Source organism: Nelumbo lutea, chromosome 6, assembly GCF_056320005.1.
Source record: "Nelumbo lutea isolate HS-2025 chromosome 6, American lotus-T2T, whole genome shotgun sequence".
Lineage (NCBI taxonomy): Eukaryota > Viridiplantae > Streptophyta > Magnoliopsida > Proteales > Nelumbonaceae > Nelumbo > Nelumbo lutea.
The window spans coordinates 67,392,693-67,419,518 of NC_142689.1; the positions used below are offsets into that span (position 1 = coordinate 67,392,693).

General features: G+C 39.6%; 3 protein-coding genes and 1 long non-coding RNA gene across 7 annotated transcripts; 2 read left to right on the top strand and 2 right to left on the bottom strand.

The window, feature by feature from the left end:
* The first annotated feature begins 220 nt into the window (after positions 1–220).
* On the top strand, positions 221–7,125 carry LOC148849393 (uncharacterized). Of its 4 annotated transcripts, none has more exons than XR_016100796.1 (4): positions 221–567; positions 2,143–2,269; positions 3,806–3,927; positions 6,730–7,125. It is a non-coding gene; the product is annotated as an uncharacterized LOC148849393 (long non-coding RNA). The 4 variants fall into 4 exon arrangements; XR_016100797.1 differs by having other exon boundaries at positions 3,806–3,868; XR_016100795.1 differs by having other exon boundaries at positions 3,821–3,927.
* A 1,940-nt stretch (positions 7,126–9,065) lies between these two features.
* Positions 9,066–10,426, bottom strand: LOC148849394 (F-box protein SKIP23-like). The gene has a single exon (XM_088949933.1). The coding sequence runs from the start codon at positions 10,424–10,426 to the stop codon at positions 9,260–9,262; it is 1,167 nt and encodes a 388-aa protein (XP_088806059.1). The 3' UTR covers positions 9,066–9,259.
* Positions 10,427–11,226: 800 nt separating this feature from the next.
* LOC148849395 (F-box protein SKIP23-like) lies at positions 11,227–18,369 on the top strand. The gene is made up of 2 exons (XM_088949932.1): positions 11,227–12,581; positions 17,994–18,369. Exons 1-2 carry the CDS (start codon positions 11,385–11,387, stop codon positions 18,024–18,026), a joined length of 1,230 nt encoding a protein of 409 aa, XP_088806058.1. The 5' UTR covers positions 11,227–11,384; the 3' UTR covers positions 18,027–18,369.
* A 1,821-nt stretch (positions 18,370–20,190) lies between these two features.
* Positions 20,191–22,504, bottom strand: LOC148849396 (uncharacterized). Its single transcript, XM_088949930.1, has 2 exons — positions 20,793–22,504; positions 20,191–20,675 (listed from the first exon to the last, which is right to left on the bottom strand). The coding sequence occupies exons 1-2, from the start codon at positions 22,103–22,105 to the stop codon at positions 20,363–20,365; spliced, it is 1,626 nt and encodes a 541-aa protein (XP_088806056.1). The 5' UTR covers positions 22,106–22,504; the 3' UTR covers positions 20,191–20,362.
* Positions 22,505–26,826: the final 4,322 nt, after the last annotated feature.

The window sequence follows — 26,826 nt, forward strand, 5'->3', positions numbered from 1 at the left end:
AGCACTATCTTGTGAGCATTGAAGCAGATTTCCTGTTAATGAATTCATGGAGGATAAAATCATCAAAACATTTTTTTTTTTTAATTTTTATCAAGACATGTTACTTGGTTCACCAAGACCAATAAGAAGTGCAAAATATATTACCACACCCGGTTCGATTTTAGATAAACATGTAATTTTACATCGAAAATCAGTGTAAAATTACATTTTAGATAATGGATGTATACATTTTGATTTAAATTTAACACCGCTCGCTCTGTCTCTCTTCTGCTCTCTTCTTCTTCTTCTCCTTCACTCTCACTCGCTCTCTCTCTCTCTTCTCCTTCTCTTTTCTTCTTCCCCCTTTTTTCTCGTTCCGCCACTGCCGCAGTTGCAGCTGCAGATCTGAATCCCACCTCCGAAGGGAGAGCCGGAGAGGACCCAGAAGGGAAAAAAAAGGTGCTAGTGAACATCGGTGTAAATCCATCCCAACCGAACAGATACGCATTCATCTCGCAGCCGATAGCCATAAATCTGTTTCTGGTATTGGAGGCTCCGTACGCATTTGCAAATCTAGCCTAAGCGAAGGTATTCCCCTGCCAGTATTTGTCCTCACTTCCCTCCGCTCTCTCTCTCTCTCTCTCTCTCTCTCTCTCTCTCTCTCTCTCTCTCTGCTGGTCCTTAGACATTAATCTGTTTCTGGTATCGGAGGCTCTATACGCATTTGCAAATCTAGCCCAAGCGAAGGTATTCCCCTGCCAGTATTTGTCCTCACTTCCCTCCGTCTCTCTCTCTCTCTCTCTCTCTCTGCTGGTTCTTAGGCATAAATCTGTTTCTGGTATCGGAGGCTCTGTACGCATGTGCAGTGGCTTCCCTTCTCTGAAATCCAACTCTTCTAGCTCTAATCTAAACCACAGAGAGATGACCAAACTCGTTGACAGGTTGGGCTTTGGTCACCGTTCCTCCAACAGATCCAACATTGGCCTTAAGAGATGCCTTCGCCTCCTACACCAGTTCACCCCATTGTTCACTCCAAACGCGTATAAAATATCCACCGATGTTTCACACCGTTCTAACGTAGAAGAGTCTAGAAGGTGCATTCGGCCGGTTTGTCTTTACACTGACACATTTGACGGTTCTGGATTTACAGCCATGGACTTTTGTATTTACACCTCTACCAAACGCAGCCTAATTTAATTGCGAACCTCACGTAATCACCTCCCTGACTGACATACACTTTTTAAAAAAAATTTATGAAAATATCTAAACTACTCATACAATTATTTTTGAATTATCTGTTCATATGAATCACTATCCTAAACCTTTCTAATCTCTTTTCTTAAATTGATTTATTTTTATTTAACCTTCATATCAATCACTCAAACTAACTTTAAATTCTTCCTTTTTTTATCATTCATAAATTTGTATTATTATTATTTTTTTGTATAAATCAACATCAATAGTAACTGTATGGATATTCTAGACATTTTAGTAACTCTTATTAGAGGATTCTAACAAAAGGGATCTACAAAGTTCAGGAGGAGAGGTGATTGCAATTACCAAACTCTAGGGCAGGCTTCAGCAATTTACCCTTTAGATTAATAAATTTCCCTCTCATATCCTATTTATGTACAAGGTCACTTTTACCATATATTTATTTCTATGTTCCCTTCCACTGCTTTCTCATTTTCAGAAATTGTTCTTTGATGAACATATCTTCTTTTGTTCACTATTTCGGATAGAGAACTGTAATCATAATCATAGTTCCAGACCTGTTTAGGGAATAACCAGGTGCCCAATAGATTCATCCATACTCCAGAACTGAGTAATTTTTTTTTTTCTTTTTTGGAGTTTGGAAAGTCAGCTGGAACAAATTTATGAACAGTTAGCTTTTGAGATTGAATTGATTACACAACTTCATAAATGCAATTCTATTTGATTGTGGAGGTAGCAGCTTCTCTTTTCCTAATTTAGCAAAACCTTGTTTAATAATTCCAACAAAGTATGGAAATCCGCAGCCCCTCCAAAAGCTGCATTTTATTATGGGTTGCAATGTCGGGTAAATGTTTGACAGCGGAGGTTTTGTCGAGAAGAGGGATGAGTCCTAGCAAGTGCATTATGTGTGGGGAAGCATCTGACTGAACATTTACTGATCCATTGCAGAGTTGCTCGCCTCCTTTGGACAAAGTTTTTGGAGCTGTTTGAAGCTCAGTTTTGTTTCCCAGAAAAAGAAAATGTGCTAGCAGTGCTTCAGAGTTGGCATCTGAAGGGGCTCTCGAAAGAAGGCAAGGTAATTTGGAGAGCAGGTCCCGCTTTACAATCTAGACAATTGTAAAGGTTTTTGTACTGGTCAGTCTTGTGCAGATTTGGTTAATGCTTTTTGCCTAATATATTACTTTACCTTTATCTCAAAAATTCCAATAAAGTACCTTAGAATCCAGCATTAACTTCTTCTTGCTATGGGCACCTATGACTGCCAACAGCCTAGCTAACTCTCTAGTCAATGCTGGAGTTAATGGAGAGCAGCTGGCTTGGGTAATGTCAGGTTCAAGGATAGAAGATCTGTAACTCTGCTTTTCTGTTATTCTTTTGAGTAAAAATATGGTCAGCCACTCAGCCTTTGGTTCTTCGTTTGCACAGGCCCCTTCTTCCAACTGTTGGAAGCTTTGGGTAGTTCTTTTCACTTCATTAGGGCAGATAGGTCGGGTTGGTAATCTAACCCGCTCCATTGACACTCCTATAATTTTCTGGTTTTCCATCCTATAACAACATTTCAATTAAAATAATAATTAAGGAAAGGGTTAACATCATTTTGGACAAACTTTCCCCCAGTAATTTTACAGAACCATTACAATTTCCTTGATGAAAGTTTTTTTACATGTATAAAATTCTAATATGAAAAGAGAGATAAACAAAGAAAGAAAGGACAATGTGTAGTTATAGGTACAACCTGATAGAATTAGGGATGCAACTTAGACAGGCCTAGGGCGAGCATAATTAAAATTTGAAGGGGCTCAAGCTGAGAGACTGTTTAAATTCTTCATTTTTTTTTTGGTAAAAAGAGATTCTCATTAAACCATAGGATCAGAATACAGAAATCATTACAACAAGGTTTTTAAAACCAACCAGACAATGAACCGTTCAGGGGTCCAGTTCCCGGGTCGAATGGTCCAACCGTTCAAACTGAACGGATGGCCCATTCTGACAAAAGAAATAAAAAATTAAAAAATGGCCAAAAACCGCTGTATGGTTCGAATGGTTCAACCGCCCGGGTCAGCGGTTTGCTGACCAAATCAACAGTTTTGGCCAAAAAGACGGTTCTGGGGTAAAATGGAACCAATCAGGTGACTGGTTCCCGGTTTTTCCGGTCCGGTCCGGTTTTGAAAACCATGCATTACAATTAACCACACCAACTAACTAAAGAAAAACAACCTCCATTAAGCGCCAATAACCAATATGGAGCATTTTTAAGATTTTACTAAAAGAAAAAATAGAGAAGAGATCAAAGAACCCCCAACAGAACAGAAAATGAGAGTTACCCCACTGCCACTCTCCCCCAATACAACAAAGAACCCCCAACATGGCAACACCCAAATAGAGTATAAAATCGTAATTTACTAGTGATGCTTAGTGAAATTAACTTCAGCAGTCACATGGTCTCACACAATTATCAATATCATTCCATAATTAGTTTCACTTATATTCTATTCTAGGCCGCTTTTCAAGACTGACCAGTACCTTCATAGTGCAGGCCTCAAACAAGGAAACTATAGTAATTCCTGTAACTGCTTTCTGTTGCACAAATCATTGACTGAAAGTTATGTAGGTAATTTTAATGCAGATATTCCAGATGCTAAAGTTCAGCTCAACCATTGAAGCTGAAGTAGGGGTAGGTGTTCTTAAAGATGTATAATTTACGGCAAGAATTTGGGATTTTTAAAACAAAGGGTAAGATTTCAGCTCAAAGTCTATTTCGTGTTTAAATGTGGAAGTGTCCTTCACTTTTGTCAATGATATGATGGGCCTGTACAATATCAAATGCTGCAAATAATCTTGGTTAATGGTAAAGCGCTGGACTGTTCTAGCATTATTTTGGAAAGTAAAATGGAAACTCTAATAAGAACTTCTCCTGTATATGCTAGTTTTGGTAGATTTCAGAGTAAAACAATGCGAGAGTTTAGAAAGAAGACCTCAAAGAAATGCATTCAGAGAATAGATATTTATAGTCACAGGACCTAATGACCCCAACTTGTCTAACTGACCTCCAGTTGTCTAATTGACTAACAACTTGTTCAATCTAGAAGATTCCTTGCAACAGTTTTACTGATAAGTCAGTTAAGTACAAAAATGTCCAGCTGGCTAGTATTGCAGAAATCATCACCAGAAGCTGGCTAATAAGGCAATTAATTTGAACAAGACAAATCAGAGACCAGAGGTTTTTTTTTTTTTTTTTTTTTTTTTATTACAGGGTTCACAAGGATAGGAGGTCATTTTCTAAGTGCAAGAAATTACCTTTTATTTTTATTTTGGTAAATAGTGCAAGTAATTACAAACAACAAAAATAGGGTGTATTAGATAGATATTCAGATTTCAGAGAACTGTTCACAAGTAGGATTTATGATTGGGGTATGGCTAGTCGAACTTGCAGTTTAGTATTCAAGAGCTTAAAGAATTATCTTAATATTTTGAAGTCAAGTAATCTAGAATAGAAATCAAGAACTGGAATTAATAAAATAATTATAAATCATTAGCAGCTATAGTTATGGTTTTAAGATCTAAAAGACTGAACATAAGAATAGAATCAAGAAATTAAAGAAAAAAGAATAAAAAGAAAAACAAGAGGCAAGAGTCGGTAGGATAGCAGTGCTAAAGGATCAAGGGGGAAGAAAGCATCAATATTTATTGGTGGTTCACATTTTTTTTTTTTTTTTTATGAGTAGTGGTTCACACTAAGTTGGGTTCATGCTAATTAATTCCTACGAAGTGAAGCTGGTTAGATCTCCATTTGAGCGTTCTAGTTTTTTCTTCTTTTTTTTGAGGGGGCAAAATAGAAAGGAACAATTAAAAAAAAAAAACATCAAGGATACATGAAAAAGAAAGGTGCCATATATGATCAAAAAGAGGCTGTTCATGCCAAATGATGTTTCTTGAGGTTCCCTTGATTTTGGATAAGATTTCTTTTGCATCTGAAAAAAGTGTTGCTTTGAGAATTCCATGAGATAACAGTTTTTTTAAGCATCAGATGATTGCCCAAAGTTCAGCTTCACAATCAGTTGTGGTGTGCATGTATGGTATCCAGAATGGTCTTGCCAGTTTTTAGCTCTCTTATTGGCAAAGAAATAGGTGCCACAATGTTGATTCAGTTTTACCTCTCCCTTGAAGTCTATTTAAAAAGCATCTGTACACCTGACATTTTCTTATTATTTATATAATAATAATAATAATAATAATAATAATAATAATAATAATCAACAAAAAAGAATAGGAAGACGAGAAAAATTATAGTCACGTCTTCCTTCTTGAGGCCTGGATTTGCGTAACATCAATCTTTGATGTGAGGACCTTAATAGGATTGTACCACAAAGAAAGTTCTTAACAGTCTGTTCAAGATTGTATAATGTCACCATGTATATATATATATTCTCTATTTCTTCATCAGTCCCTTAAAAAATTTAAAAAAAGGAATATATTAAAAATATATCTGAAGCATTCTTACTTCCATTCTAATACTTTCTTAAAACAAAACCATTGACAACTTAACTCAGCGTTGTCTCAAATATTTGGTATTCCACTCTATCTAAAAAAAACTGATTTTACATATAATAAAAAAATAAATTACATTTTTTTTAAAATAGACACCAGAAACATTTATAAAACAGAAAAAATAACGGGCACTAGAAAGAATATCCAAATGTAAAACCATAATGGAAACAGACAAACACCCTAAAGTTCATCTTATCCAATTATCAAAGAAGTGTTCATTTAATGAGGGATCTCACGCATGAAGTAGATTGGTCCTATACTACTTTTACATCCATTGTTTTTACTAAATGGATTAGGTCCCGCTCAGGCATGCCAAAATTGAATACAGTAGCATACTCTTAATCCTTGCCCAGTGCTAGGGGTTTGTGTTTGACTATAAAGGAGAAACAAGTGTTGGATTTCAGTAATTTAATGGTAAAAATAATATTGCAAACATTATGGATGATCAGATGTTTTGAGGTTGCAAGGACTGCTATTGTAGAGTTAAAACTAATCTGATTTGCTCAGTACAACAGTCTAAGATTGTAAATGACCATTTTCCTTCTTTCTTTCTTTCTTTTGGGGTCTGATTGTACAGGGCTCATATTGTTGTGTTTAACTATAAAAATTGGGTCTGATCATAGTTTTCAAGGCACCAAGGTGAGGCTGGGCGTCAGGGTGGCGCTAGGCATCGCCTAGGCAATGGACTTTTTTATATAGAAAATATAGGTCCTAGGGTAGTTCCCTAGGTACCATAGCCATATTTCCTTAATAATTAGTCATAATTTTCATAAGAAAAGTATAGAGTTCATGTTAAAGTACAGAAAATCAACATATTCATGAGAAGAAAAAACAGAAGGAAAAGAAATTTCAAAAAATATAGGGTCTGAACCCTTATTTTTGTTATAGGAAAAGAAGAAAAGATAGGGTCTGAACCCTTATTCAAAAAATATAGTAGTAGTAGAAAATTAGACAAAATTTTAAGTTCTTCCTTACTTATTGGTTCAGGTTTTAAAGTCTTTGAGGGTTCAATACAGCATTTAGCTGATGTGGGCGCCGGCAGCAGCAGCAGTAATTAGTGCAGCAGCAGCAGTAATTTAGTGTTCTCAGCAGCAGCAATTTAGTGTTCTCATCCTATCTTATCTTATCTTATCTTATCAGTTCAGCAGGATAGTTAAGGAGTCTTATCTTATCTTATCAGTTCAGTAGGATAGATTAAGGGAGTCTTATCTTATCTTATCAGTTTAGTATTATCTTATCTTATCAGTTCAGTAGGATAGATTAGTAGGGAGTCTTCCTAATTAGCAAGGAGTCTTCCTAAAAGTAGGACTCTTATCTCTTGTAATCTCCTATTTAAGGAGCTGATTTTATTCAATAAAGGCATCGAAAATTTCAGTCAAGAAAGAGAGCAAGGAGAGTTAGGTGATCTCTTGGACAAATAACCATTAGGGCGCCAAGATAGGTTCCTCAAGAAAAGGGAGGAACAAGGGAAAACAGGAGGTTTTCCCCGTGGACCGACCCGTGACGAGATCCTATTCCGTGGGCCCATAACATTAGCAATGTTTGTATTGATTAAATCCTAACAAATAAGAAAATAATAAAAACAAATTAGTATATAAATCACACAAAATGAGTATTTTACTTTAATAGTGCCTATTTTATAATTATAATGTCAAAAAATAAAGAATAAAAAAGTATTTTACAATACATAGTACAAAACTGCTAGGCGATTACGCGAGGCAAGCCTCAAAGGGCACCTTGTCGCCTAGGCGTCGCCTTGACAATTATGGTTCTGATTCTTTTATCATATTCAGAATTACATGTTATGATAGAAAAGGTGCATCAAGTGTCAGATGTGGGACAGAAGTCATCTGATTATTTCATCATATTCAGAATTACATGTTGTAATAGAAAAGGTGTGTCAAGTGTCAAATGTGAGACAGAAATTAGAGTTGCAATGGAATTTGTCTTGCAGCTAGCAATAAAGCACATTGAAACACAAAGGGTACAGCAGGCTTATGACCTCTACTAGGATAAACCTGGTCCTGAGAAAGCAAGCTACAATATTTACTGGAGTTGGACTCCAAGGAGTTAATAAATGCCTTGATCAACCCCTAATGTACAGTGGTCCTGCCAAAGAATTCAGGGATTTTTCTCAAGTCAACTGAGCTCAATTCAGTCTTAATCCACAATTCCACATTATTTGGGTTTGGCTACATGTATCCTTTCTTGCTATATGTGATTTTAAGCATAAGGTTGTACTTCTAGATTATGTAAGCATGTAGTCAAGAGTTAGATGCAAGGAATTTGTGTGCATCCAATAAATTGAGTCACAGCAAAGTCCTTTCAATTTATCACTTACCTAATCCTTTGAAGATCCCAGACAAATTTATACTAGTCCTAGCTTTTCATCTATCTTACATTGAAAGTATCCTTAAAATAAATTTTTTCTTGGCACAATACAAATAAAAACCTTTCTAGACTACTAATTTCTTTATTTTTCCCCATTTTTTGAGGGTAGCACATAGGACCCAACAAAGCACCAAAGATGGGTTGAGGCAAAGGATTGAATAGCTAGCTACTCCAGCACCATTTCATAGCATGCATAGAAGACACAACCTGAGGCTCCACGGATTAGATTAAGGAAATATTTAACGCTAGAGGGTTCTTCTGGATTACACAGGGGGTTATTTGTTGATACTTGAAAAAGAAAGAAAGAAAGAAAGAAGAGTTTGTTTCCATCTTAAACATGCTTCAAGAGAAAAACAACTGTTTATCAGGTAGCAAGTCATCTTCCAAGTTGAAACTATGGTCTAGAATAACTCTCTTGACATGGTAAGAAAATGTTAAATACCAAGCTACTTAACTTTGAGTCTGGTCTTGATATATTTAGCATTTCCTTCCAGGTAAGGCTTATTCTCCCTTCCCAAGAAAAAAAAATTGGTTTGCAACTTCAGAATTTGCTTTAAGGGGGAAAGGGTTTGTGGTAAGAAATGATTCATGGAATTGAAATATTGCTTCTAGAAAGGTGTTTATACCCTTGCAGTAAATGGGTTGTCTATTTTCAATCATTTCCTCCATAACAACTGATCACTGTACTTTTTATTTTTGGGGAACAATTTATGTCTACCAATTGGGTCTAGTTTTTCCAAAATTTAAACCAGGTTATATATGTCCTTGTTCAGATGAGGGAATTTTAGTTGAACAAGTTCTTTTGAAATAACCATTCATCAATGGTAGTTCAAATTAGTAAATGATGCTGGATTGGAGTCTCATGTTGAACAGAGTTTACAGATAAACTCAACCGAGGCTTAACCTCAACTATTTGAGGCCAGCAATAAAAGTTGCAGACCAAAATCATATTTTATTTAACTGGAAATTTTAAGAGTAAGGTAAACAAGAGAAAGGAAATCTATAAACTGGAACAATTAATCAAACAATAATACAGCTAAATTAATGACATTCAGGAATAGAAATGATACATTTCACAAGGAGAACAACAAGAATAAACAATTCCACTTACTGCCAGGATTCTAGCCTAAAATGGATTCGGTGTAATCCACAGGGGTGGAGGCCAAATTAACAAGGAACTTTGTGAATAACATAGCAATGGTTCGATACTGTCATCTTCCAAGTTGAACACGCCTACATCATAATCTCCACGTACACCTTCAAAGTTGACCTCAGAATAGTCGTCAGTAAAATAGATGCAGTTCCTTCTACATTCAGGATAATCAGAGGCCGACAAAGACAAGGAGGAATTTTTACCCAAGAACAATACATGGTCACCTATGCCTTTCAACTTAACCCAATTCTGGCTACTTGAATCCAACTTGGCGACTTCGAATCGAATTGTCTTATAGGCCATATCAGGCTCCACAAGTCCGAGCTCTAGATGCCTAGTAACCAGTAAGATCTCCCCAGATTGCTCCACCAAATAAAGTACGTCACCACCAAACAACCATGGCGTGTTGATAACTGTCACCACCGGAGAAACACCACTAACATCGCAAATTACAACCTTTCCACGTCTATCAACCGCATAGAATAGTCCCTTGTAGCATATAACGTCCTCATAGCAAGGTTGTGCATCTTCGATGAAAGTCCATCCCTCATCTCCATGTCTACAAAATGCTAATTCACCGGTTTCGTTAAGGATGGCCAAGGCGACATATTCGGAACTGGAAGCCGGACTTGAAGATAGGATGACTTTCTTCAAGAACGAGTCCCGCATTTCCTTCAAGTCGCGAGAGTAGCGGTCACCGGAGGAAGTCTGGAGGGTATACTCTTTACCGATTCTATATACATCGAAACCCAAAACATTCGGGAACGTTGTCAATGGTGGGAGTTGAATTTGGGCCCGCGTTAGGGGATTCAAGAGACGGATCACCGGGGTCTCCTCGACGACGACGAGCCAGCCTTGTGAAGACCCACAGCATCGCCTCCGACGAGACGCCTCTGGGAGCTCAAGCCAATGAATCTCGTCATCTGACAGACTGAAGAAACCACGGCAGGTGTCGTTATTCCGGGTGTTAGGAAGCATCAGCCATGGAAGTTGGCAGGGGAGGTGGTCAGGCCTCTTTGACACAGCGGATCTCCAATTTACACAAACCGCTCGGAATCGGAGATAATCGATATAAACAGTCAGCTTTCTCGAGATCATCACTATCATATCCGGTGGAAGTTGGGACCAATCAACAGCCATGCTTCTCTCTCTCTCTCTCTCTCGATCAGTCTAGGGTTTTTTTCTCGAATTCAAGATCATGTGTGTGAATTCAATGATCAGTTCAACTGTTTCAGTAGAATCAGCAAAAACGAAAGGAATCTCGTTAGTCTTTAGCTTTTACCGAAGAGAGTGGTAATCGAACGGTAGCGTTCTCATTGATTGAAGTACTACCAGTCACAGTAGTTGGGATCTCCTTGCCCACAAGAATCCTACCCACGTCTTCCCACTTGAACATTTTCGATATTTACTGATTAATTCACGGAGAGATGTTCTCCCGAGTCCAGTCACAGTTATTGCTGTGAAAAGAATCTTGGGAATTTTGGTCTTTAATTAGAGCCAATGACAGTCAAGACTCAAGAGTTCGGATCAGCTATCGATACACGGTCCCAATATTATCCCAAAAACCATCCCAACCATACATTGAAAACATCTCCCATGAATGACTTCTTAACGTACGGCTGGAAGTGGTTAATTGAGATAGTATTGGGAGCGTTTTGTTGGTAACTAAATCCTCCCCAACAAGGAGGAGTTCGGATAAGTTATAAACACAGTCCCAATACGTCCCAATAAGCTATCCCTCCATACATTGAGAACATCTGTGAATGATAGCCATCTATGATTCACACTGTATCATAGCCATCTATGAATCAAACGATCTATATCTGTCAGTTCTCTTTTTGTTGACAAGTGTACGAATCTGTGATACGTAAAAAAAAACCGTAATAATACGTGGATACAGGTTCAAATGACATAAGACAAGCCACCTTCCAAGTTTCTCTTCTTCCTACGACCCACAGTGCTCTAAGAAAATTCCGCTTCAACCCTCCAACTATATATTATATTCATCATCAGCGCTTTAATCCTCCTTCCTCCCCTTCCTCTCCTTCCATTTTTCTTTTATTTCTGGTAATTATTTTTTAGTTTTCTTGTCAAGAAAATGGCGGAATGGTCCCAACTGCCGCACGAATTATTGGAGCTGATAGCGAAACAACTAACGACCTATTTCGACGTTCTCCGGTTTCGTGCCGTTTGTTCGACATGGCGATCAGCTGTGTCGCCTAGGCGGTATCGCTTACCAGGCCGATTCCCGATTCTAACCAACGAAGAGGTTACCGATACCTCTGGGGGCTTCTATCTTTCCAAGCGTTCAATCTTCCGATTGGGGTTACCGGAGAATCATCGTCAGGTCGTAGCCGGAGCAGGTTCTGACGGTTGGCTCATTAAAGTAGAAGAAGACACCCCGGAGGTTATGCATCTCTTGAATCCTCTCTCCAGAAACCAAATCAAGCCTCTACCGGCAACATTTCCAAAGGTATTGGACCTTTCAGAGATCCGAGTCTCCGAATTGGGTCAAGAATATGTTCTGCAGTACGTCGACTATCGCTCCTCGGGCGATGCCGATAATTTGTACATGGAGAAAGTCGTCTTCTCTCTCAATCCTGCTTATGGTCATGATTATATGCTCCTCACTATTCATGTTTCTGGAAAATTAGCCATGTTTAAGTCGGGAGATGAGACATGGACGATTATACAAGATCTGACTTTCCCTTACGATGATGTCATACATTTTAAAGGGAAATTCTATGCCGTTGATCACACAGGAAGAACGGTCACTGTTGATTCGTCACCTGCTGTGACTGTAATTGCATTCCCTGTATTTGGTGGTGACAAGAAGTTTTTGGTGGAATCCGAGGGGGACCTATTGTTGGTAGATATGTACCTAAGCGTCGGCCCTGATGATGATCCCAACAATAACGAGGATGAGGATGCAATTTTTGGACACATTGATTCCTACATAATTGAGAAAACTGTTAAATTTGAGGTTTTCAAGTTAGATCCAGGCAGGCAGAAATGGGTTTCAATGAAAAGTTTGGATGACAGGTTGCTGTTCTTGGGTGACAATTGTTCGTTTTCTGCTTCAGCTTCTGACTTCGCCGGTTGTAAAGGGAACTGCATATATTTCACCGACAACTTTTTCCATTCGAACGGAGAAGAGGATGGTGCACCATTCATGGATCATGATATAGGTGTGTTCAATTTAGAGGATGGTAGTATTGGACCATTGGCTTCTTATCCAGGATATTCCAAGTTATTTTGGCCACCTCCCTCTTGGATTGCATCGACAATGTCAGAAGTAAGTGCAGTCGGTTGGTATTTAGCTCTCTGATTTCGTTTCTGTTTCTTCCCAAATGACTCATTGCATTGAGTTTATTTAATGTTTTTGTAAGTTAAAGTTAGCTCTTCTGATTTGGGCCTTAAAATTTTATCAGTATGCAAATAACTTATAATTCTGCATCTAAGTACAATATGATTTCAACTTATGAATCAATAGGTCCATTGTTCAAGTCCCCATAAAACAATTTCATATTGATTTATCTCTGAGGATTATTCTCTTCTGGAATGTATCATTTTTTCTACTTTATTTCCCATATAAACATAATAATATTGTTATGCTGTATTTGTTGGTTTATAGATATACAACAAACAAGCCAATCGATTTTCTTCATCTATAAAGGATATTGAACCTATTTGCAGCTAAAACACTAGTTAATAGTGATATTTTTTTTAATCTGCAACACAATTAATGAATTCCATTAATATGGAGAAAAACCCTTCTATTTAGAATAGCAAGAGGCAAATCAATACAGTACATGAACAATAAAGGAGCACTTATCTACTGAGAAGCCAGCGTAGAGCTGACCACAGCCCATACAAGAAATCCCATAAATAAATTCTGATGATGTATATCCTTGGGCCTGTTCTGCTTACACCTCCTCTAGCCAGTGAGTCAGCCAATGCATTAGTTGGTCTATGAACCTCTACCTGAACTAGCCATTCAGGGTGGATTCTAATGCCTTTGCCTCTCCAAGGGGAAACTTGAAGGACCACGGGGCTTAATATCATTGATGGTGATATTGAGTTAACATGGTAAATACACAATAAAAGTTGACAACCCAATACCTGCCTACCTGGAGTTGGAGGTGCCAGCTATCTTAATTAGTAATATTGGAAACTCTTGAACGATAGATGTTAGATCAGATCCTGTTTCACCATTCTAACTACTGATTACTAACCAGAAACCTACCTATCCAGAGCAAGCAACAGTGATTGCCAGATCCTCTCTACAATATTGCTAAAGCAAGAATTCTTTCTCTGCCAGTTCCATAAATGATTTCCTCCAAAAAGAAAATCATGTTGGGTGAATTTTTCTGAGTTGTTAAATGTGTCATGTAGTTATCGTACAACAAAAGAACTGTATCTGAATATGTTAATTAGGGGCAAAAAGATGCATTGACTCTAAATCTAAAGTAACCGCATTTGTATATGAAGACTACTTCATTCCATTTTTCATTATACAACTAACTCAATTTTTTCAAAGGTTCCTCAGGCACTACCTCTTTTTTTTTTTATCCTAGAAGATTGACAATGGCCCTTTGAATGCTATTCTCTCCATATGGGAAGCACCTTAATGATTTGCAAGTGGAATCAATGGTAAAAATGTTGGGGAACCAGGGGAAGTGATGATGGAATCCAAATTAGAGGGCAAGAGGACCAGTAGTTCGGATAAGTAGTGTTAACTTTCACAATCTTTTTGTTCTTCATGGTAGTATTCTCCTCTTCTTCCACTTTCACAGAATAGGTTTGGGCCTCGGGGCTGATAAACTCCACCCAAAGTGGCCTTTTTTGTTTGACCTGCAGCCAGACAAAGATTTAATGTTTGACACCTTATTAGTCATAAGATATGTAGCCAAATGTGCATGTTGATGTGTTTGGAAGCAGACAGAGGATCAGTGAATTACTTTTTATTGAATTGCCGGTGTTAGGGCTGTCAGTGGATCCATATTTAGGTAGATCCAGTACCAATTCAATAAAGACCATTACCCAATGTTGGCCCCAACTATATGGAGTCTTGGGAGGGGTGGACTGAATATGGTCCTAACTTTTGGCATTTTTTCACAACTCAAACCCACATTCTCATGCTTGACAGCCCAAGATTTTACCATTACACCAAGTAATGGCCCCTATATGGTACCAATCCACTAAGAATCCTGAAAACCAGAATTAATAAAGACCCTATAGGTTTGACAATGGAAAATCCGGGAGTGATCTAATAAGTGCCTGGGGTTGTTAGGATTCTTATTGGATTGGTCTGGTTGATCTGATTATTGGTAGACAAGAAGAATAGTATGAAACTATGAATTGATGCAGTAACAGAAAATAAAAAATTGAAACAAATCTCCAACAATGACTTGCTGGCTGTCCTAGCAGTTAAAAAGGAGACCTGCTATCTAGCCCATTTCCTAATCATATGCCCGTATATTGGGTCTGAAGTTGGGACATAATTGGTTCTAAACTTTTAGTTACTGGATATGAATTGAACATATATTTGGGCCTCCAATAGGCATGCTGTTGTATTTACATTCATTCATGTTTAGGCAGCTTAGAGTCAAACTATGTAAAACTGTTTATGTGTCCTGCATGCATTCCCAATTGGAAATATTTAGAAGATTTGGTTACTAGAAGAATAATCAGTAACAGCCTGACAGGTTTAATCTGGGAATGTCATTTTTTTTGTTTCTAAATTAGGTTAGGAAATAAATGGAAGTAATAGGAAAAAATATTTGCGGTACAAGAGATCTAAGATTTAGGAAATGCTTTCTTTACTCTATAAACAGAGCATGGAGCAGATAAGAGTTTGGACGTTTTATTTCTTTTGAGTGCAGAAATTCTTTTTCTCCCTCGCTAGCATATTGGTTAAAAACTAGCCCCATTATATTCCACCTACCTAGCCACTGGATTCTAATAATTGGATCAGATCTCCATCTATTTTACCATTTCAACACCATCACCATCACGTTCTCAATTTCACTTATTCTCCTCTAACTGACCTGCTACCCCTCCATAATCCTTCACAATCACACCCCATTCATTCACTTACCTTTATTCATGGCTTCTACATCCTAACCATAGAGGAATCAGAACTGTGGCTTTTTTTCATGGAGTGGGCTGTGGGCATGTCATCATCATTTGAGCCTTGTACAAATGATGTGGAGCTGGATAAATGAATTTTGTTTCACCATTCTGTTCTGTTCAGTGCCATTTCTATCATCAAATTATGGTTGTTTAAACATTTATTGGTTCTAAACTTTTAAGTTACTGGATATGAATTGGACATATATTTGGGCCTCCAATAGGCATGCTGTTGTATTTACATTCATTCATGTTTAGGCAGCTTAGAGTCAAATTATGTACAACTGTTTGTGTCCTGCATTCATTCCCAATTTGAAATATTTAGAAGATTTGATTACTAGAAGAATAATCAGTAACAGGTTTAATTTGGGGATGCCATTTTTTTTGTTTCTAAGTTGGGTTAGGAAATAAATGGAAATAATAGAAAAAGATATTTGCCATGCAAGAGATCTAAGATTTAGGAAATGCTTTCTTTACTCTATAAACAGAGCATGGAGCAGATACGAGTTTGGATGTTTTGTTTCTTTTGAGTGCAGAAATTCTTTTTCTCCCTCACTAGCTTATTGGTTAAAAACTAGCTCCATGATATTCCACCTACCTAATTACTGGATTCTAATAATTGGATCAGATCTCCATTTATTTTACCATTTCAACACCATCACCATTACGTTCTCAATTTCACTTGTTCTCCTCTAACTGACCTGCTACCCCTCCATAATCCTTCACAATCACATCCCTTTCATTCACTTACCTTTATTCCTGGCTTCTACATCCTAACCGTAGAGGAATCAGAACTGTGGGGTTTTTTCATGGAGTGGGCATAGTTTTCAAGGAGCCAAGGCAAAGCTAGGTGACAGGGGGGCACCTTGTCGCTTAGGCGATGGATTTTTTTTAAGTAAAACCATATATCCTAGGGTAGTTCCCTAGGTTCCATAACCATCTTTCCTCAATAATTATTCATAATTTTCATAAGGAAAGTATAAATTTCATGTTAAAGTCTAGAAAATCAACATTTTATGAGAAGAAAAAGAACAAAGGAAAGAAAATTCAAAAAATATAGGGGCTGAACCCCTACTTTTGTTATAGGAAAGAAGAAAAGAAAAGGTGGAAGAAGAAAATGTGTTGATTAGACAAAATTTTAAGTTCTTCCCTTGCTTATCGGTTCAGGTTTTGAAATTTTTAGGGTTCAATCAAGGATCAAAATTTTGATACAATACGCCCCCATATCGGGTGTATTGTATTGTATCTTTGGGGTCCCGATACCTGTTTACAGGTGTTTTCAGGGACCTTTTTTTTTAAATAAATATATATATATATATATATATATATATATATATATATATATATATATATATATATTTAAAAAAACCAAAGGAAAAAAAAAACAGGGGGAGTATTGTTATAAGTACCGATACGCCTCTGCCAATACACAAAGGTGTATCGATACTTTGAACCATGAGTTCAACACAGCAGTTAGCAATGTTTGTGTTGATTAAACCCTCATAAAATAAGAAAATAATAAAAAGAAATTAGTACACATAAAATGAATATTCTAGTTTAATAGTGTTTATTTTATAATTATAATGTCAAAAAATTAAAAATATAAGTATTTTATAACCTAGTGCACAAAACTACTTGGCGACTGGGCGAGGCGAGCCTCCAAGGGCGCCTTGTCACCTAGGCGCTCACCTTGACGACTATGGGAGTGGGCTCTGGGCATGTCGTAATCATTTGAGCCTTGTCCAAATGATGTGGAGCTGGATAAATGAATCTTGTTTCACCATTCCGTTCTGCTATGGTTGTTTAGATAATTTCTTTCTACTTCCACCCCAAGTTCTTTTCAGTCTGCCCCTAGCTCGTCTGGCCCCTTCAACTTGTAATAGATCACTTCTTCTAACAGGTGCCATAGATGGTCTTCTATGCACATGATCAAACCACCTCAATCTACTTTTTCTCAGTTTTTCACCTGTTGTAGTTATTCCAATTGTGCAGGCTTTTGACATCAGAGCTAATGAATGTTGTCCTACATATAACAACCATAGAAAACTTATGATCTGCATTAAAGGGGTGCAAGATGTAAAGAAAATCCAGTTTGAGGTCAATGAGTTGTTGAGCCTTTGCTTTTGATTAACTGAAGAATCATCCTTAGTCCTAGCAGTCTTGGTTGGTGTACTTTAATTATAGAGAAAATTTGGATACCACTCATGTGACCTAACAGTTAGGCCTATTAATGTGGAAATCTGAAAACCATAGATAGACTTAACCTCCAATGATGATTATTTTATTTAGTATAAATCAAGATTAGTTATGTCAAACTGCCTTTTCTTTGTTTGCTTCCTATTGCAATGACGTAGTTTAGTTTGAATTAGGATTTATTTGAAGAACTTGTAAGGTCTAGTATCTTTACAGGGTCTTCTCTGAATTAGGATTCATTTGCAATAATCATGTGCTTTTAGAATGGGTGGTCAGTTTTTGGCATTGTTTGTAGGGTGTGTATTTTCTCATTATTTTCTAAAATGCAGTCTTGTTGCTCTGCTGCTGATTAAAAGAAATACCGATTTAATGAGTACTGCAGGAATGCAACCGGTTCAAAGATCTAACCTTGTGAAGATGATTGGCATGAGTTCCTGGTTTACCACAAGAAGAATCACTGCACGTCTATACTTGGAAGGATGTGAAACAACAGGGGAGCTTCCTCTCGTGGCATTCATACCCGTGGAGCTTCTCACATTTGCAGCGTTTTACATTTGCAAAGAATTAATTTTCTTCTCTAAATAGGTAGGTGTCCTACTTGTCTCAGCCCATGTAGAAGAGGGAACTGTCGGTGGACACAAGCATCCTTTCTGTGAACATAACACTACGCTAAGCCAGCAGAACATCAAAAAGAAATGTAAATAGTGTACGCCATTATATGATAAATCATATAAATGAACATCCTTCCTTGTCTATAATCATACGCAAGCAACTTCAATACATGTACCACAGGTAGGAATAGTTTCTACTGTTTTGAAAGATTGTAGTAATTAGCAAGTAGATTGCTACGGTTCCATAAAACGTTAGCATGTTAATTAGATTGTAGGTCACCTCTGGCCACCTTTATCTATTAGCATTGCTATGTTGCTGGAATGTCTCAAGAGATTGTTACTTTGTTAGAGTCAATTGGGAGACCAAGAGAGGAGAAGCCTCGTACATGGTCTCAAGGAATTTCGTATTTATCAATTATCAGTTTATCTTTTAACATGATGATGCTGTGAATTGCAGGGGGCTGGCTAATCGGTATTCACCATGATCCTACCTCGTAATTTTGTTTTAGATTTTATTTTGTTTTGTCAGGGTCCGTTTAGTTCTCAGCTGGAATCAGAATTGGAACATGAATGGAATTGGAATTGGTATTCCCATAGCCTGTTTGGTTGCCATAGGAATCAGAATCAGAACTGAATTAGCTGGAACTGGAACGGGATCTCATTTCCAAGGGAGGGGGAGGGAATGACCATTCTCTCAAATGGGGTTATGTCATGAATGGGATTTTGATTCCACCTAGCCAAAAACAGTTGAAATCAGAATGTGCCATTCTGATTCCAGACCCTTATTGCAGTGAACCAAGTGGGCCCTAAAACGAAACTTGAAGCAATGGTGAAACAAAACTTTGCACTCACATATTTGTACTAATTCAAATGAAAACTGCACCCCAAACAAAGAGAGCCAAAGGAGAATGATTTGTTTTACTATTTGCTAATAAAAGCATTACTTGCAAGTTGCAACCAAAACTGCCTTAAACAGAACAAAACAGAAACCTGACCACCCCTACGTTACGATTTCCTAACTCGACAGGAGAATTTCCACAACACAAGGGCATGTTTTCTGAAGGACACATCACCCAAAGGAGAATGTATGTGTCTTGGGCGTGGAGTACCCCAGGGTAAATGAAACGATCAGATGAGCATTGACAATGTTTGAAGCTTGACATTTCAAGAGAAACTTTGGTAAATTGGTCTTTTGTAATGAGAGGTATATCTCTGATGATAACAGATAAACAAGTAATCCAAAGAATAACGGAAAGGGGTCTTTTCACATTATCAAACGTATCTGCTGAACTCACCCAGGAATTTTATGCTAGTATGCAAGTATGATTTATAAAGGGTCTTACAAATAAAACTCTGCTCAAACATTTCAAATAAGACAGAAAGTGGCAGGAATGGCTGGAGATTATCCCCAAGAATATACTCGTCCCTTCTGATGTAAAGAGGGTTGGATTTATTATACCAATTGCAACTGATATTCTATAAAGGTGAAACAAAAGTTGGTATCCTATCTAGACCCAATCCCTAATAGCATAGTACACCAGTCACTAAACCGATATAATTCCACAATGGATTCTAAACCAAGTTCTCATCAATCAGCTCATGCACTCATGAAGTAGTTCATCAACAGTATGAAATGTGTTTTGTCTTCTGTGGAGCCTGAAGAATACACAATATGCAATATTGGCTTAACTTATGCATGGAAAACATGGAACAGCACCACTGTCCCTGGAAGGAATAAGCTTACTCAAGAATGAGCTCCTCAAATTTCCAACATAAATCCTCGTGCAGTAGAGGAGAGCTCCTCTGTATTTTAAGGGGGGAGAGAGAGAGAGAGAGAGAGAGCTCTACTGCACTCTGTAGGCTGTAGTAGCAATACTAAACACCTTATTTAAACACAACAAATAATAAAACAAATTTTAATGATGAAAACACAAACAAGGTTAGGACTAATCAAGAGAGAAAAACAAATTTTAATGAGGAAAACACAAAACAAGGTTAAGACTAATCAAGAGAAAATGGAGGGAAATTTTCGGGGGAAAGGTCCTACAGTATATACATATACCTAAGATTTGATGAAAATACCTTTCAGTCAATGTGCTGAAATCACAATCAAATTTTAATGATAAAAAGAAAAAATAGATCACTGCATCATGTTGTCCACTTGAGCTCTCTCTCCAGTTGCTGTGGTTACATTGTCCCCATCAATACAGAAATCAGGATAATTACGGTGGTTTAAAGAGTGCAACCAAAGAGCAACAACCCCTTCCTTCTGCTCAGTGGATACAATATGAGAGTATATATGCTCCATTTTGAACTCCTCTGCCTCTTCCTTGTAAGTCTCCATGGATAACTCTTCATGCGAGTCTTTCCACTTATGGTTGTATGAAGTAAACAGGCACTCATCCAGGTAGAGACCAACCTCAGGAGCAGTGGGCACATTGATGTTTATATCTCTGGTTAAAGTAAAATAACAAAAACAAAAAGAAAAAAGAAAGAATCAAAGAAGAAATCTTAGTTTTCAGATGAAGAAAGAAAGCTGTTTGGACAATAGATACAAAGAAATTACTTACTTCCCAAAAGCTGTGTCGATCAATGATTCAGGTGCACAATTCCTCATGACTGCCACTGCTAGTCCAATCATCTTCCGAATCTGATGAAGCATGAAGCTCTGACCCACAACCTCGCACTTGACAAAATCCATCCCTTCCACAGTAACAACCTTATTCGCGTTAAATGAAACAATGAAGCGTCTGGCAGATGGGTCTTCAGCCTTCGTTCTTGTTGTGAAATTATGGAAGTTGTGAGTTCCTTCATAATGCTTCAGAATTCTATTAAACCTATCCTTCTCCTTGTTCCCATAGCAAAAACGACTGCCTTTTGCAGATGTCTCTTCTCCATTACTGCATCTAACCAAATTGTTTTCATTTTCCACTGAAGAAGGGTTAGGCTCTTCTATTGACTCAGATTGTGAAACAGCAGTACCATTACTTGAAGAAATGCCAACATCCTCTGCTAGTTCCGAATGGGGAGAAGTAGTTCTGTTGTCTGATGAAAGTACAACACACCCCTCTGCAAGCCCATCGGGAACAGCAATACCGTCCATGGAAGAAACCCTAGGTTCATTTGTGGTTTCAGACTGTGAAACGGTTGCAATGCCACTTTCTGAAGAAACCCTTGATTCGTCTGATGCTTTAGAATGAGAAGCATCAGTATCATTCCCGCCATTTTCTACAGTTTTTGATTCGTTATCTCGTCGACCCATAACATCTGCAACCTTATGCCCCCTCTCAGAACACTCCGAACACCTAACGAGTTCGTTTTCGGAACCCAAGCTAGCCAATACACTCTCTCCGTCACGATGAGAACTTGGATCAAGAGCGAAGACCGGAATTAGATAAACATACCTCCTGCGATCGCAGAACTTCTTCGCGTTGAATGAAGCCGTCACACGCTTGAATCCGAAAATTCTGATCTGAGAGGGAAGATTGGAATTGAGGCGATCGACGAGGCCGGGAGGGTCGATATAGAACCGGCCGGAGACGACCTGGCCGACGGCGCTGACGCCTTTATCGGTGCGAGCGGAGCGAGACCAGTCGAAGCGCCTGGGATTGCCGCGGTCGGGCTCGGGAATAGCACCGGAGAGGTAGAGGGCTTCTTCAAGATCGGCTTCGATGGTTTTGGCACCAGGGTTCTTCTGCATGCCTTGATAACCAACACCGCAGTAGGCGAAGAACATGGCAATCTTGCGCCGCTTGTATCTTGGCTTCCTCTCGGTTGAAGTGGGCTTAGGTTCGATTTCTTCATCGTCGGAGTTGGTGGTGGTGGTGGACATTTTGAGCTTCTTGGGTTCGGGCTGCTGTGGAGGAGATGGGGGGGAATCCATGGTTATTAGAAGTTATTACTGTGGTTGTTACTCTTGCTTGACACTTGGTTTGATCGTATTTCCCGTATCAAGTAGAAGAGAGTCGCTATAAGCAGAGCAACCGCACTTGGATGTTTTGGACTCCGGAGTGCCTTTTGGAGGTTGGACCCAGAAAGGAAACCATGGAAGGGAAGAAAAATACAAGTGACCAGACCGCTGCAACGACTCTGATCTTCTACAACCCTAACGAAGGAATACTTCCAGCCAGTTTCTCAGACGGAGAATAACCTCCGAGGCCTTAGCGGGCCGATACGGTACGAGTTTGCGGATGGACCCTGCTGTGCCGGAACGTGGGCGTGATGGATGGTGCCTCAGTGCCTGTCTAGCTCGAAACCCCGAAAATGTAAAAGGTCAGTCTTGTATTAACCATGACACGAGTCCAGGTGAGCCCATGTAGGATCGGGCCATGCCTCTGGGCTGGGTCAGGCCTTTTTTTTATCTTTTCTATTATTTTTTTCGTTTTTTTGTCAAGTAAAGATAATACAAATTTTGAGAAAATAAGCATTTAACAAATACAAAATAAACAACAAATTGAAAAGAAAATTTTAAAATTTGTATCTCATTTGAACTTAATGAATATAGAATAATAAAACAAATAAAAAAAAAACAATGGAATTGGAATGAAATATAAAAAATAATATAAAAAAATTGTAAATAAAAAGTTGTAGTGGTATATTGACAAAATCACAAATAAGTTACAATTGTTAGCCAAAAAGACTTAAACTAAGTTGTAAAGGCCAATTTCAACCCCAAAGAATTTAAAGGCTTAAACTAAGTTGTAAAGGCCAATGTTGGCCAAAAAGACACAGTATTGGTGATGTTGTTCACAAATCCATTAAATAATGAATAAAATATTAAAAAATGTTGATATGGGACTATTCAACTAAAAAACTAGAAAAATTACCCTAAAATCTCGTACCAACAATAAAATAAAAACTATTTAATGTATAAATTAATAAATATTGAAAATAACATACAAGTGGGGTCCCACTAAAATATATCATATTAAATCTCACACCAAGAATAAGATAAAACTATTTAATAAATAAATTAATAAATATTGAAAATAATATATAAATGGGTTCCACATAAGATTATAAATGGGTCACACTTGAAATTTACTTTTTTAAGAGAAAAATAATAGATAGGTTCCACTTGAAATATCCTCTTTTAAGAGAAAAATAATAATTGAATCTTAATTGAAATTTCCTAAAAAAATAATAGGTGGATCCCACTTAAAATTCCCCTCCTCCAATGAAAATGAAACTGATTTGGCTTAATCAAAGTAAGCACTAATGCAAACAACCGATCGAACACGGTGAACCCGTTTGCTAAAGTGGTATAAATTGGCAATAGTGAAGGCTTAAAGCAGTTTTTTTTTTTTCGTTTCAGTTTATTGAGCAGTTATTCGACCCAAAAAATTACTCCGAAATTGCTTGAAACAAGTGGTCGGGATCGGAGTCAACGAAAGGGCATCATCAGTAACAAAAATCTTCTTCGAATCAAGGTCAAAAATGGAAACCCGATTCGACTCTTTACTAGTCAAACCATCAATTTCCAGTTGGGAAGATTTCAACCAACCTAGAACATGATCTGATGCTGCACGATCTGGGCACTCTTAGCTGGCTGGGGCTTGGCTCCTAGCAGTGGTGAACGACACCTGAGAGGAAGAAGAAGATGAGGGTTTACCGGGGAGCTCTCCCGGTGGGAACACTCTGATGGCTAAATTAGAACCCTGGAAAAATCTTAAAGGAAAAAGCAAAGAGTAGGAGTGCTGAAAGTGTTAGCTTCAATACCTTTACTTCATGAGGGTCGGGGTCCTTTTATACCGGAGCCTGGTCACATCAGGCGTAACCGCCACTGCCTTAGCCGTTACCGCCAGGGCAAGGGCGGCAGGTGTAGGCTGTTGCTACAAGCTGCTACTATAGGGTACGAACTTGTCAAGTGTGCCATGCCTTTCAGAGACGGCAAGCAGAGCACCGCCAGGCAAGGGATTCGAACATTGCCACTGGATTTCAGCAAGTACGGATGTCAGGCAGGCACGAATATTAGGCAGATCTCCCTGCAGTCTGCCGAGCTACTATGCACCGAACCACCTAGGGCAGGTTTTCCTTGCACCGAGGTGCTGAGGTACACCGAGGTGCCCGCACTGGAGGCGAGCCTTAAGCAAGTACGAACAGGAGTCGCGATGGTGTTGTCCCGAGGTGTTTTCTCCCTCGGGACACTTAGCCAAAAGTTGGGGTGCTTCCTTCTTAGGAAGGGAGAGCATGGAGTCCCTTAGGAGGGGTTCGGGGTGCTCCACCCTCAGGTTTGGAGCGAGCTGGGCCTTGCTTCTCTATGATCTGTCCCACCCGCCAAGTCGTTTGACCGGGCCTCGGCGAGCTCGCTGCACCGAGTAGTGACCAGGCTATCACACTGAATTTTCACTCATGCTAGGTCATGTCCACGTGTCCCCGTGCTACGAGGTCAAGCCCAATCACCCTTCATCAATTGCCCCCCACTCCCCGTGCTAGGAGTGTTGACCTAGCGCTAGGAGTTCGCAGTCTACCGAGTGGATTTGGCTCAAAGTCCAAACTTTCTTGTCTGTCAGCTCATAGGTTGGACCAGTTTTCCGCTCGGTTCTGCCAGGCACAAACTGATTTCGTCTCGAAGGTCGTGCAACTGGTTTTCATGAGGATCGTCAGATCGTTTCGATCTCAACCGTTGATGCCCGCGTATAGTGGCTATAAATAGCGGGGGTCCTGGCCATTTTCCTTCGCCACAAATCTTCAGCTGTAGTTTTGAGCTCGCGTCCAAAGCCTCTAGCTCGGGTCAGTTCTTCCCAGTCTGGTCCATCTCTTTTCGGTGAGTCACCCTAGCTCTTCTTTGGTTTCGTTATGTCTTCCTTTGATAGCCAGTTAGATGAGCCCGAGGTGTCCGAGGTCGGTACCTCGGCTACCGGAGTCCAGTCCCCCAAGTCGCGGGTGGCCTCGGGTAACTTGGCGTCCACCTCTCACCGAGGTCAAATGTCAAACAGGTTCGGGCCTTCCACTATGACCCTGGAGAGGCTCCGTCAACTCATCTAATAGTATAACCTGCCCAGGGAGTACACCTATAGTTTACCTACGGGGAACTTCCCATGGGACCACGACCCTAATGAGGTCGTGATCTTCTGAGAGCAACTCATAGCCGGGCTGCGTCTTCCCTTCTATCCACTCACAGTGGAGGTTCTGAAACACTTCAACGTTATGATAGACCAGCTTCACCCGAACTCAGTCTGTAACGTGATCGGGACCATCTCCCTCTGTTACGAGTATGTCCTCCCCCTCAACTTGGACATATTTTGTTCTCTCCTTACCATTAAGAAGAGCGCTTCATGCGTTCTCCCTGAGCACAGGAGGGCTTACTACTTGTCCCCTCACCCGGGCTTTAAGTTAATGCACAAGCTTCCTAGCAAGATCCTGGCCTAGAAGCAGGACTACTTCGTAGTTTGGAACCCTATGGGGTGAACCTTCCCTAATCACTAGAGGGTGGCTATCCAAGACCCTAGCGTCATACTCGACAAGAATACCAAGGAGGCATTCCAGTCGTGGGCAAGATCGATTGTCATTTCAAAGATTATATCACCCGAGTACTAATGCCAAGCTCTTTTTGCAGGTCCCATGGAGGCAGACAAACTTAAGGGAGACCGTCTCTTCAAGCACATGAAGGGGAGGAAGAAGCGGGCTGCCAAGAGAGCCCGTATCGAGTCACCGCCTGCCCCCACTCCCGAGCCTCAACTTCCACCGGCTCCAACTTCTGAGCCCGAGCTCCTTGGGGCTCCTCCGATCATCGACTTGGAGGAGTCCGTACCACTTAGGAAGCCCAAGACCTCGGCCGAGCCCACCGTGAGGGCGGTAGCCGATGCCGAGGCTGCTACCGGAGCTGCTAACGTTGCAACCGAGGTCTCCGTAGAGCCCATCCATACAACCGAGACGACTGTTTCCAGCTCAGGGAGTCCGGATAGGGGCTGACGTATCTTGGTCCCCTAGTGCGGTCTTCGAAAGAGCAAGGGGGACGTTTATTCTGAGGAGATTTTGCTTTGGGCTGATATGCTCAACCCTGCTCAGCTCGGAGCCCGGGCTGCGACCCACACTATGGTGGTAAGTTTTCTTCTCTTTCTTTTCCTTTCCTTTTATATTTACGCATCTTCGGTACTAACTAACTTCCTTTGTCAGGCGAACTCCGTTGTGCACACCCTCGCTCTTCAGTCTAAAAGGAATTTGAAACGGGCTTTGACCGTCGAGGAGTCTTCTCGCGCTGCTCATACCGAACTGAGGATAGCTCATGAGCAGATCCACCAATTGGAGAGCAGTGCCATGACCTAGAGGGGCGTTATCACAGCGCTGACGGCGGAGAAGGACGAGTTGGCATGCAAAAATAACGTGCTGAGGGGCGAGACGGAGACCCTCAAAGCGGAGTTGACACGCGAGAAGGGCGTACTGAGGGGCGAGCTAGACACCCTTAGAGCAAAGGCAGAAGGCCTTAAGGAAAATAGGAAGGCCCTTTTGCACGAGGTGGAGTACCTCAAGGCGGACATCGAAGAGAATACCGAGATCTCCACTCGAGCGATAGAGGAGACGAAGATCAAGGCTGTCGCGGAATACATCCAATCCGACAAATTTGATGTCGTTCTGCGGAAGGCCTACCGCAAGGGGTTCAAG